Source organism: Agelaius tricolor, unplaced genomic scaffold (genome assembly GCF_023055355.1).
Source record: "Agelaius tricolor isolate 1412-34295 unplaced genomic scaffold, bAgeTri1.0.p SCAF_8, whole genome shotgun sequence".
NCBI lineage: Eukaryota > Metazoa > Chordata > Aves > Passeriformes > Icteridae > Agelaius > Agelaius tricolor.
Window position 1 is genome coordinate 2,550,954 of NW_027269268.1, and position 12,183 is coordinate 2,563,136.

At 46.3% G+C, this 12,183-nt stretch overlaps 1 protein-coding gene across 9 annotated transcripts in view; it reads left to right on the forward strand.

The window, feature by feature from the left end:
• SLC4A4 (solute carrier family 4 member 4) overlaps nucleotides 1-12,183 on the forward strand; it is a 117,226-nt gene that overhangs the window by 28,520 nt on the left and 76,523 nt on the right. For all 9 annotated transcript variants that reach the window (XM_071431273.1, XM_071431275.1, XM_071431271.1 and 6 more), the window contains one exon: nucleotides 2,283-2,462. Coding sequence is in view for 7 of the 9 variants with exons in the window: in XM_071431271.1 (XP_071287372.1) it covers nucleotides 2,283-2,462 (180 nt within the window). In the remaining 2 variants the exon portion in view is untranslated. The remainder of the gene's footprint in view (nucleotides 1-2,282; nucleotides 2,463-12,183) is intronic.

Below are 12,183 nucleotides of genomic sequence, written 5' to 3' on the forward strand. Positions count from 1 at the left end.
CAGATGTTTGCCTGCGTATATACAAGTGAGTTTCATATTACCAAAATCTGTGCTGTGCACACGTGGTCCAAAGATTAAAGAGATTGTCCACTTCTGTTGGCAGCATATTAAAGTATTAAGACTGCAGGCTCACTATGATGTGTTTCTATTATCAAGCTGACCACAGAAGTCAAGTGATTCAAAGTGGAATGTTGTTTAATGTAGATACCTTTTGCATCAGGCTTTTGGATGGAGTTTTGGGTGTGAGAATCCCTTGGGAAGGGCTACCACTGCCCTGTCTGTCTGGAGTCACCCCCACCCTCCAGCTCCTGCTTGTGCTCAGATAAGATCTCCCCTTCCCTGTCCCCGTGCTCAGGCCATCTGCCACATTAAAGCTGATGTTTCCAGTTGCTGGAAGAGCTTTCTGGGTTTCCTTTGGCACGCAAGAGCTAAACTGGATCTTCACGTGTCTGTCTGGGAGGTCTTGCTGCAGATGTCTCTGTGGCTCTGCCCTTTCCCTCTGCGTTGTGGTCCCATTCCTCGGAGATGGCCATTCTGACAAGAGGCAGCAGACACAGAACCCTGTTATGTCACTGTTCCACTGCCTGAGTTTGAACCCTGCTCAGGTCCAGAATCCTCTCTCTCTCTCATCTCTGGAAGTGTCCAAGGCCAGGTTGGATGGGGCTTGGAGCAAACTGGTGTAGTGGAAGGTGTCCCTGCCCATGGCAGGGGCTGGAACAAGATGAGCAAACATGCAAAATAAAGGCCTCACAGCTGGCCTCAGGAGTGTGTGGAATTTGAAATGGCAAATCAGGGTTGTTTTTCATTGGCAAATCAGTTAGTTACAGAAATGGAGTATTTTGTGCCTGAAATTTCAGTTGTTCAGTCGCCAAGACTGGATTTATCATAAAGAGGAATTAGAGACACATGTTCAGTTTGTGGGTCATTGATTCAGATGAATTTGTTTACTCAGTCTGTTCATCTGAAACTCTCCATTTGGCCACTCTGGGATGGAAATGGGGAAACCAAACTTGGTCCCAAGTACAGAATCCAGCTCTCATTTCTCAGGAGTTACTTCTGTAAAAGCTGCCTTTATAGCTTGCAGTGAGATGTCTGAATGATCTGGGCAGAGAAGATGACATCTAAGTGCTTTCTGTAAGCACAGGATATTCATCCCAAGCTGGCAGAAGTGCAGAAAGCCCTGAAAAGAAAATATTTCTATCAGACACAAATAGGCACAACCATTAGCAAATGTAGTTGAAGTGCTTTGGTTTGAGATCCCAAACCAGTCTCAGTGCAAGGGCATCCTTGGGATTTACAGCCAACATATGTGCTTTGGTTTGAAATCCCAAATCCCAGTCTCAGTGCAAGGGCATCCTTGGGATTTACAGCCAACATACGAGATTTGGCACTTCTTCTGTTACTTGTTAATTTCTATTTTAGAAAGTGTCAAGTAGGAGTTGATAGGAGCTTGTGTGAGTAGTCCTTCCTCCTCTGCTGTGTTATAACAACACCCTAATGGTACTTAGAGCATGGACCTCTATAGTGCCACCTGTGTAAGGTACCTAATGGTACTTTGGCACTTGTTGTACAGTGGACTACACAGTCAAGTGATGTAGATTTTGTTGGTCTAAGCTCTTCAATTAAACTGAATCACTTGGCATGAGGTAGTTGTTAAGTTCAGCCAGCGTATTTGGTAAAACAAATGGAAAAATTAGTGTAGAATGTGTTTGAAAAGCACTCTGTTCAATATTACAGAATGAGTATGATAGCCTTCTGTGGGGTTTATTTTTGTATTTAAATGAGTCACAAGGACAACAGTTATCAGAGTCTGCACTGGCACGTGCTCTCAGAAATGATAGGATAAAAATACTTCTCCAAACAGTAGCTACAGAGCTCCAAGCTCACATCTGGAGACAAGAAAAACAGGATTAATTAACGTTAGGCCAGCTAAGAGAGATATCTCACTGGCCTTCTGGAGTGAAACAGGGATAGGACAAAGAGTAACGAGTTCAGACTGAAAGAGGGGAAGTTTAGGTTAGACATATGGTGAGGCCCTTGCACAGGCTGCCCAGAGAAGCTGTGGCTGCCCCATCCCTAGAAGTGTCCAAGGCCAGGTTGGATGGGGCCTGGAGCAACCTGGGCTAGTGAAAGGTGTCCCTGCCCATGGCAGGGTTTTGGAATGAGGTGAGCTTCAAGGTCCCTTCCAACCCAAACCATTGTGGGATTGAGAGAAATGCAGCACCCGTGGTGCCCAGACTGCACAGAGCTGAAGTTAATGTTGGTGTGCTTGTGTTCCCCAGGTCACCACACCATTTACATCGGGGTCCATGTGCCGAAGAGCTACCGGCGGAGGAGGCGTCACAGAAGAAGAGCTGGGCACAAAGAAAAGAAAGAAAAGGAGAAAATCTCGGAGAACTACTCGGACAAATCAGACGTAGAAAACACTGACGAGACAAGCAGCAGCATCCTTAAACCACTCAGTGAGTACTGCTTCCACTTGTCAGTCCTTACAATGTTCTGTTCTCTAGGGGTCTGCTCACGGAGGATGAAACTCGAGCCACAAAAACAATGGTCTCACGTTGCAGGGTTGGAGTGGTCTTACCCAGCTGCTGTGCCTTGGAAAAGGCACAGCCCAGAGCAGACATTTCATCCCTCTGTATCACCTGAGTTGGCCCCTGAGGGATGCCAGGCAGGAACAGGCTGAATGTTTGAAAAGCAATTTGACACTGTGTGTAAAGAGATAGCAAGCAAGGGCGCAAAGACTGAGCAGTGCCTAGGTAGATCTATTGCAGCTTCTGCCCTGGCTCTGGTACGTGCACATGCTCTGGAATTCCAGCACCCCATGGTTTCAGCCTCATGTGTCACTAACTTGCAGTGCTAACAGCTTCTTTCCCTTTGGTAATTAACCAGTTATAGGTTTTGAAAACAAAACGGAGACTCAAATGGAGCTTTGCTGTATGTTTCAGTATCTTTAGGGATTGAATATCTAAATATTGACAGGCAGGTGAGATATGTTTTGGATGTCCTGTGCCTCTATTCCCACCAGAATTGTTAAGCAGAGGACAGTGACCTTTAGCTGGTGCCATCATTGTGCAGAGTCACAGGGTTGCATTCCCCTTGCTGTATTCTCTGTTGGCCACAAACTTGTCCTGAAATCTGGGAGATGGCTGCTTTGGTAGGAGCAGAGGGGAGATGGGAAGGCTGATAGGGTTGTGTATAGCAGGGCAGGTTGGGATGTGATATAGCTTAGAATATTCAGGCTAATTCTAGATGGCTGGAGCTTCATTTCTAAGTAGAAAAATGCTTCCTGTGTGAGAGATCCATACAACTGCATCTTGGATTGAAGAAATAATTCATTTCTCATTTTGAAGTCGTGTTGCTGCGTAGTTGCTGTAGATAGAGACAGTAACATGGGGCAGGCAGATCAGTCATGTCTTTAGCCTGGTTACCATCTTCAGAGAACAGCACCTAGAAAGGAAGGCAAGTCACAGATTCCATTTGCTCTTCCCAGCTCTTGTTCCCTGGTTGTCCCAAAGAAGGTTTTTTGTCAGTGCTCAGATACCAGAAGTTGGTTTAACCAAAAGACATAATTACTTCAAGAACTCAAATGTTTTAAACTTTAAACATAAAATGTTTATGTTTACACCTCTGTTCTTTAGCACGCAGGTTACCAAGCCTGTAGAAATTTCTTTTTTGCTTCTGAATGTATCATATCCTACGGGAATTGTTTCCATGGGCTAAGTGTGCCCGTGTTTGAAAACCCATTTCTTCCATCAGGTTTTCATGTCCCATCAGGTTTTCATTTTGCCCATCATTGTGTCTGTGACATTTGAGGAGGGGTTTGTGGTGTTTTTTCTCTTCTGTTGTTTCTATGCAGGTGTAAGTGCAGATAAGAACATATTACTGCAAGTAAGAAAATGCAGTCTTCCCATCACTTTCAATCTGCAGTTTTCCCATAGGCTTTTCCACCCTGACTTCCTTGCACTGCAGATTTTTTGAGTGGAATTGCATAAATATTCCAGGTGTCCCATGCAGTAGCATTCATACCCCATCCCTGTGCCCTTTTCTCTGTTGTTCAGCAGCTCAGGTATCTGGATACTTTTCCAGGTCCTTGCAGGGACCTGCTGTTTCATGCTGGTGGCCAGATCTTTTTACGAGCTGGCTCAGTTAGCTTGGAGCTCTGTAAAAGAGAGGGATAGTTCAGATTACTGTCTTGAATTACAAGTTACTTCATATCCCTGGGCTTTTTCCTCTTCTGAAACTCCTGTCTTCAGACATGACCTGAATTTTGTGTTTCCCACCCTTTCTTTTGCTTTCTGAGATGCCTTTCTTTTCTTCCCACCAGCTGTGTCACGCAAGTGTGTCTGACAGAAGCCCATTTCTCTCTGGGCAGCATGTACCAGTTCAGGCCGGCGTCCAGTGCTGGCAATCCTGGCAAGAAACCTCAGTTACAACCCTGGCGTTTTAATTTTCATCCCATAATAGGCATTGATTGAGGGATGGGTGGCTCAAATTCAGTTTCAAAATAATTTTAGAAACTAAGAGCTGGGAAATATTGCACAGCAATTTTAATGGAATTGGGAGAAAGCTGAAATGAGCTGTACTACATATATTTAAGGCAGTCAGTAGAGAGTGTGGAATATCAAATGCTGAAATAGATGTGAGGGCTCTGTGGTTTAAAACAAGCAAAATCTGGTCTGACATGAAGAAATCTCAAGCACTGTGAGTTTTGGTCCAACATATCTCAGTTTAAGAAATCCTTAATTTATACAAACAGCTCCTTCTCTTTGTTCATTTTGCAGTTATCACCTTGGCCAGTATTAGACACTTGTCAGTTCAGCTTGGGTATACAACTGGTGATTTAGTTTATCTTCGAATACAAGAACAAGTATATAGAGCTTGATTTACAAAATCTTTAATAATGTAGTTGTTAAAATAATTTGTAGAAGTTCAGGGAACAACTTGATTGTCCTGTATATTGAGAGCTTTGTTTTTCCTGAGTAGAAAGCTTAAGCCAGTTGTGATTTGGTCCATCCCTTGGAATTCTTGATCTGTCCCTAAGGACCACGAGCCCAAGCTTCAATATCTTACCTGAAAATGATTTCTCAGCTTCTTGGATGAAAACTCTGCAATTAGACTTAGACCAAGTCTGGGTTTGACTCACTGGGTCAAGCTGCTTGCAGCAGCTGAACCTGATGGAACATGTCCATTGATGCCAGCAAGAGAATAAACAGGTCCAGAAATGTAAATCTTCCCTAGAAAAGTTTTGTTCCAGTTCCAAACCAGTCTATCTGTGCCTCTGTGTTTGGGAATTGGTGCAGTCTGGAAATGTCAGCCCTTATATTTTTTTTAGCCTGTGCCCAGCTGAGCCAAACTCTGGTAGTTCTAGACAACCTTCAGCTCTCCCATCTGGAGAGAGCTGGGCAGGTGGAACGTGTACAGATCCGTTTTATCCTAAGGAAATGAGTGCTTGGGAACCATGCCTCCTTCACAAATCCAGACAGGGATATTCTGACAGACTGAGGAGGAGGCAGGAAGGCAACGTTCCCTCTGCAGAGCCCTTTCAGGACATTCCAGGCCTGCGGGGCTGTCTCTGCTCTCAGGGAACTCTGGCATTCATGCCCTGCTTCTCAGGCAGGACCACAGACGATGACAAATCCTCTTCCAGGTGAAACATCCCAGCACCTCTGGTCTAAAAGCACCTCCTTTAACCCTCTAGCCTTGGTTTCCATTTAGGGCCAGTCAGGAGCAAAGGCTTTTTAGGCTCTGCCTCATGGGTCAGCTGGTGCTTGTGTCAGCACAAAGAGGATGGTGTAGTTTGCTGCTACTTGCAAGGGATGACACAAGGGAGGAACAAGGAAGGCAGATCAAGTTTCTCTGAGTCCATTTCCCTCTTCCTCATTCTGTATTACCAGTGTGCAGAGATTTTCCCATGAGGAAATGCATCTCCACTTGATCTGGGAAGGGGTTTTTTCTCATTGTCTGGTTGCCCTCCAAGTCGCTTTGGCTCACCTCCCTGGCCCAAACCCAGGTGCTGCAATACTTTACTGACTTTTTGAAACCCCTTGTGGTTCTGAGTAATTCTTACTTCCAAGGAGTAGAATTCTCTTAGTGCTTGCAGCCCTGAAGACAGCAAAACCTGATTTTTGTCAGGTGTCAGAATGTTGCCATGTTGATAAATATAACTGCAGAATCTAAATTTTGGAATACCTAAAAGCAGGGGTAAGAGGACCCATATAAAGAGAGAGCAGAAGGATGAAATATGAGAGCTTTTTAAAGGTTTCTAGTTGGCTCAGAGAATTCCTCTTGCACCCACCAGCAGTAGTTCTTAAGGGTTTTAGTAAAAATCCTCTCTTGAGCCCTCAGATGTGGGTTTGGAGGAGCACTTCTGTTTGCAGGGAGTAATTTCATTAAGGTGCAGTTTGAGGCTTCTACTGCCATTCCACATGGAGTGCATATCTCCCAGTGAAGGTGAGGTTTTGGCTGGATGGATCAGATTTGCACTGGAAGCAGGTAAATTCCTGGTCCTGCTTCCCATCTTGGAGTGCCTGCTTTGCTGGAAGAGTTTATTGTGGACAATGTCCCATTTAATAGGTGGCCCAAAGAAGTGGTGGATTCCTCATCCCTGAAAGTGTTCAGAGCCAGGTTGGACAGGGCTTGGAGCAACTTGGGGTAGTAGAGGGTGTCCCTGCCCATAGCATGGGGTTGGAATGAGCAGATCTTTAAGGTTCCTTAACTATTTTATGATTCCCAGAGAGGAATGCCAGTCTGACTGGAAGGGTCCATTCATAAAAAATCAAATTATTTCAACAAGGATATTTAGACATCTCTTTAGGAGTGCTCAAGCTGGGTGTCTACTTTGAAAGTTCATTAAGGCAGGTGCTATAAATAGCAGGAGAGAGCTACAGGATGGAAATACATGAACCTACTTAGCAGAGCAGATGCAGCACAGTCAGGGCTGTGTCAAGAGTTCTCTTTCTGTTCGTGTTACTGGATTTTTCAGCCATCCAATTTCTTTCCTGACTTTTCAAGACATGGGGTGGGATTTTCCAAAAGCTTTTAGCCTCAGCTCACCTCAGTGAGAGCACTGACAGTAGTTGACAAAAACCAGGCAGGATGGCCAAAGCTTCATTGTTTTTGAATTGGCATTTTGTATAGGGAAAGTGGTCAGGGAGACTTTGCTGTGAGTAGGAGGGAATTTTGCTGTGAGTAGAAGGGAATTTTGCTGGTTTGGTCTTTGAGAACTGCACGGCAGGCTCTGGACTGGTCCCAGGTGCTGGGGTCAGTTGGAACAGGCCTTGTTCTGCCCCTCCAGTAGTGCTTGGGTCCACTGTAGTGCAAGTCCAGAGATGAGTTAAGCGCAGAGCTAATTACTGCTTGCCTTGCAGACTGCTCTCTGCGTAGCTAGGGCCCGCTGGGGCACTGGCAGGGTGCAGCTGGCAGTGTCCATGGGAAAGGCCATGGGAAGGTGCTTGGGGCAGGCAGGCTGTGGCAGGGCAGCTGAGGAGGTGCTGACACAGCCCTCGGTGCAGCCATTCCCACCCTGCTGAGGAGGGCTTGCGTAATGCGCAGAGATGCTGATCCTGGCACTGGTGGGATTGGTGGGATTGCTGTCTGCCCATCCTGCTTCCATGGTGGGCAGGGCCTGACAACCCCAGGCTCAGAGGGGTTTGGCCTGGAAGGGACCTCAAACCCACCTCCTGCCAGGCCCTGCCATGAGCAGGGACACCTTCCACTAGCCAGGTTGCTCCAAGCCCCATCCCACCTGGCCTTGGACCACTTCCAGGGGTTGGGTGTCTTGTAGCGTCCCTGGGCACCCTGTGCCAGGGCCTCACCACCTTCACAAGCAAGAGTTTCTCCCTGGTATCTAATCTAACCCTGGCCTGTGGCGGTGTGAAGCCATGAGGATGCCGGTGGTGGCAGTTAGGACTTGTTGAGGTGTGGGAGTGACAGAGAAGAGGCTCGTGTTGGAGGGGGTGCTTCCAGCAGCAGCTAAACCTGGCTGCCTTCACCCCTTGCTTACTCCAGCTCTTTTTCTGGGGGAGGGTCAGGATGGCATTTTTCTTGTTCCTGTGGCCTCACTGCAAAGCCCCACCTCCTGCTGAGGCACTTGGGCAGGATGAAGGGACATGCTGATATGAGGTTTGGTCTAGACCGTGACCCATCACCCTAGGCAAAGGCTTTCCTTTTCTTCTTGGCAAGAGTACAGGCTTTCACTCGGACAGCTAATTTTTAAAAAAAATGCTCTTTTTGCAACAACCCTTGCCTAAACTTGTGAGTTTTTTTTCTTTTTTACTTTGACTTGTGCATGTGCCAGTCACATCAGGGCTTGTTACAAGCACTTCTGTTTGTTTAAAACCCTTTGCACTTCCCTTACACTGACTGTCCATCTCCTTTAGGTAAATGCAGAACATACAGCATGGAGTTTTCATTCCTTGCTCATGACAGCTTGGAAAGGAGGTCAAGTTTGGATTTTTTTATTTGCTTGCAAATTCCAGATTTCTGGTGGGCATCCTAAAAGGTAGAGCTAAACGTCCTCCTTCCTTAGGTGTGTCCTGAGGCTCCCGACACAAAACCAGCAAGTAATCTGGTTATTAAGACAAATGCAGAGTGCCTCAGGTACAGGGATTTATTCTTTTCCAGCCCAGAAAAGTCTGGGAGTTGGGATTTTTTTGAAGTTGTTTTTCAGAGTGAGGTAGGAGAGCAGGAGCAGTTGTCCCTGGGTGAGTTATGTGCACTTACTGATTAAAGCCCTAAACCCATGGGCATGGCTCAGGTACCTGTAGAAAGCCTGTAGGCACACAGTTTGTGGTCATTGGGAGTGAGGCTGTGGCTGAGCATCATCCCCAATGGGCTCCAGCTGTGAGCAGCAGGTGAGCATTGTTGAGGGTAACGAGCCATGGAGTGTCCAGGGGCACTGACCAATCACCACAGGGAACAGAGGGCACACAGGTGCAGTGCATGAACCATGAGGGGTGTACAAGGTTGGGCTAAAGAACAAGATGGACTGATGCTTGCAGCCTTCTGATGTGGTAATGTGTTGCTCTGTATGGGCTGAAGCTCTGTAATGGGGTGGTGGCACTCCCTATTGTGGCAGTCTCAGCTGTGACAGATGCTGCAGCATATGCTGTGACAGAAGCCCCCATGTGCAGACATGCTCGGAGGTGGCACGTGGCATCTGCACTTCCCCTGCCACCAGCAGCCCTTTGGCTGCTCCTGGGAGCTGCTCTTGGAGGTCTTCAGAGGGACAGCTATGTCAGGGGCCTCATGCAGGTGAAAATGCATCTCACCCTAATGCAGCACTGTTCCCCACGCTCTCTGTCTTGTCTGTCCTTCCCCAGGCTCTGAAGTGCCACCAGATGCCCTTTGGAAGGGACTGTTCAGCCACATAAACCAGCCCAGGCCTATGTTTGCCATTGTGCATGGTTCCTCAAAAGAAATCAGTAGTGCAGGCTGAAATTCCCTGAAATTCCAGCTTGACTTGTTCCTTGTGCACTGTGTTTCCAGTAGTGCTTGTGTCACTCAGTGTTTGTCAGTTCCCTCCAGCTGCAGCCAGGCTGCTGGGTGCCTCAGGTGTCATGGAGATCTAGAAGAGTCCTGTATTCCTAGGATTTCAGTGTTCCTGGGCTGTGATGATGACAGAGTGGTGATGGGGAGCAAAAAGGAGTCTGCTGTCATGTGCCATGTGAAACTGTCCCAAGAGCCTGGGCATGGAATATTGTGGCTGTAGAGGGGAGTATTTTCCACCTGTGCAGAGAGCAGGATGAAATTGTTCAGGTCTGAATTCTTCAGGGATATCTGGATGTGTCTGAAAGGGGCAGCCCCTGGGGGGAGGAAGGGGGAATGAAATGGAGAAATGATAAAATGATAATGGGCTTTTGGTAAGGATTATTCCTGGGGGCAGTGCATTTAAAGGCACAGTGCCAGCTCTTCAGGGAGCTTTTAAAACTCCACTCCTTCCATCTTTAAAAAACAGCCACAGCAGTTGCCGTGGCAGTAACACCAATGCAGACAGCAGGGCTGTTGAGCAATTCCACTTAGGTTGTTGTCAGCTTGAAGTGATCAAGATCCACAGCCCTGAAGTGAAAAAATTAATTTGAATAAGAAGTACAAACACTTCTTGCTGCCCTTTTGGCTCTCACATCCAAATGCTTTTTTCAAGAACTGATAGAAATAGTTTTGGGGTGAGTTAAAGTTGAGATTCTTCTATAGCTGTAACCTGTTCTTGGGAGAGGAGTTAAATTCCTAAACCCCAGCTGGTTAATATTAAATTAATCGTGGCAAAGTTTGAGGTAAAATAGCAAGAGTTATTTGAAAAAATTGGTCTGGGCAAAACAGAGAAATTGTCCTCTAAGGCAGCTTTAGTCTCAAAATCCTTTGGTTTTGGGGTAGGTCTAAGTGACACAGTATTTTAATTTACTGGTCACTTCTACCTCAATTAACTGCATGTTTTCTTAGATCTATGACTAAGCCTTCCTTAACTTAAAATGGTCTTTGCTGCTTTTTTCCTGACCAGGCAATTCTCTTAGAAATCTCCCTTGGCCCAAGGGGACACAATTAGTCATGTAGATGTAGAAGAAAATAATTCAATATAACCTTGACATGGTATTTTAAGCCACAGGGTGTGTAACTACTTGGTGGATTGAATGTGGTTCTTCAGCTTCAGCTTGAAACTTCCTCTGTGTTTCAGCACAGATACCAGAAGAGATGCCTTTGGGAAGATTTTATGGGATCTTTATTCCCACTTTGTCAGGGTAGGCTGTTTATGTTTTAGAGTAAAAGAGAGGCTGGTTCTTTTCCTAGTGTGGGGAAGACCTGCTTTAACTGGAGCTTGCTGTGTTAATCTTGTGTCTTGAACTGATGATAGCATGTGCCACTATAATTACTTAAGCCACCTTAATGCTTTGCCTAATTCTGTTCCCTGTGTTCACGTGAAACTGCTAAGGGACAGAAAAGTCCAAGGAATTTACCATGTGGGGAAAAAAATCTCCTTTAGAAACATTTTGATTTGAAGCCAGAGCTGTTTCTCCAGCTGAGAAGGGCTGAGTTGGGGATATGATGGTTGGCACTGCAAAGCTGCCCTTTTTGGATTACACTCCATGCAAATCTGTTGGACAGTATGGGAACAAGCCATCCTAAACTCTGCATTTCTCTGAATATGTAAACAGGGGTTTATCTTTTACTGTCAGTATAACCAATACCTGGATTTTTGTCTCTGAACCCTCCTTTGTGTTTTCAGTTGCCTCTTGTGAACCTCATTGAATTTCTCCTGTTGTTACCATTTCAGATGTTGATCCTTGGTCTAGCTGTTCTTGAAGCTGGTGTCTATTTTTTATTATTATTCTTTCACCAGTAAATTGCTCATCAGCAGAGCTGGGGTAGGTGTGCTGGTCACTTCTTGCTTCTGCCCTCAGCAAGGGGCAGGAGAGGCCTCAGAGGGTCAGGATGGGTAACAGGGGGGCTCTCAGTGCTTCCTGCAGCTTGGAACCGAGTCTCCTCTCATTCCAGGAGGGGCAGAGAATTATGTCCATGACCTACTAACCTCCAGTTGGGATTGTGGCTTTGGGAAATGAGTGCACAGATGGCAGTGCTGGGATGGCAGCAGATGCTGATCTAATGAGTGGAATCACTGAGGTTCCAGCAGAGTGGTGGAGAGCAGTGCAGGGTGTCTGTGGGAGTGCAGGGCTGCTCCCTTCTCCCTGACACCAGTACTTTCTGAGCCCTTCCCCTTTTCACTTGGCTCCCCCATTTTATCTTCTCCTCCAGTTTGAGCTGGCACAATGACAATGCGGATGACTTTGATTGCACAGGGAAGCTGTTAGGAAATTAGATGATTAAGAAACATTTGGAGGGGGAACCAGAGATCTTGAGGACAGAAAAAACCTGCTGTACCCTAGTGCCAGCAGGCTAGAATGACCACAAGGGAGTGTTCAAAAAGAAAAATCAATCAGTTCATACAGATTACTGAGCTGATAGCAAAGGGCTCTCCCTGCACCCCTATGGACGTGGCTCCAGCATGGATTTTGTGTAAGAGTGAACCCTGAAATAAATACATTTGTCATGGTTCAGGAGCACTAAACCTCAGTGTGCCCTTGCAAATGCTCTTGAGGCAAGGCCTGTGTTCAGGCTGTCCCTTCCACAGCAGTGGGTCGAGTCCAAGGACCCACTCCGGGGTTTCTCTTTCTGGGGAAATGATGGTAG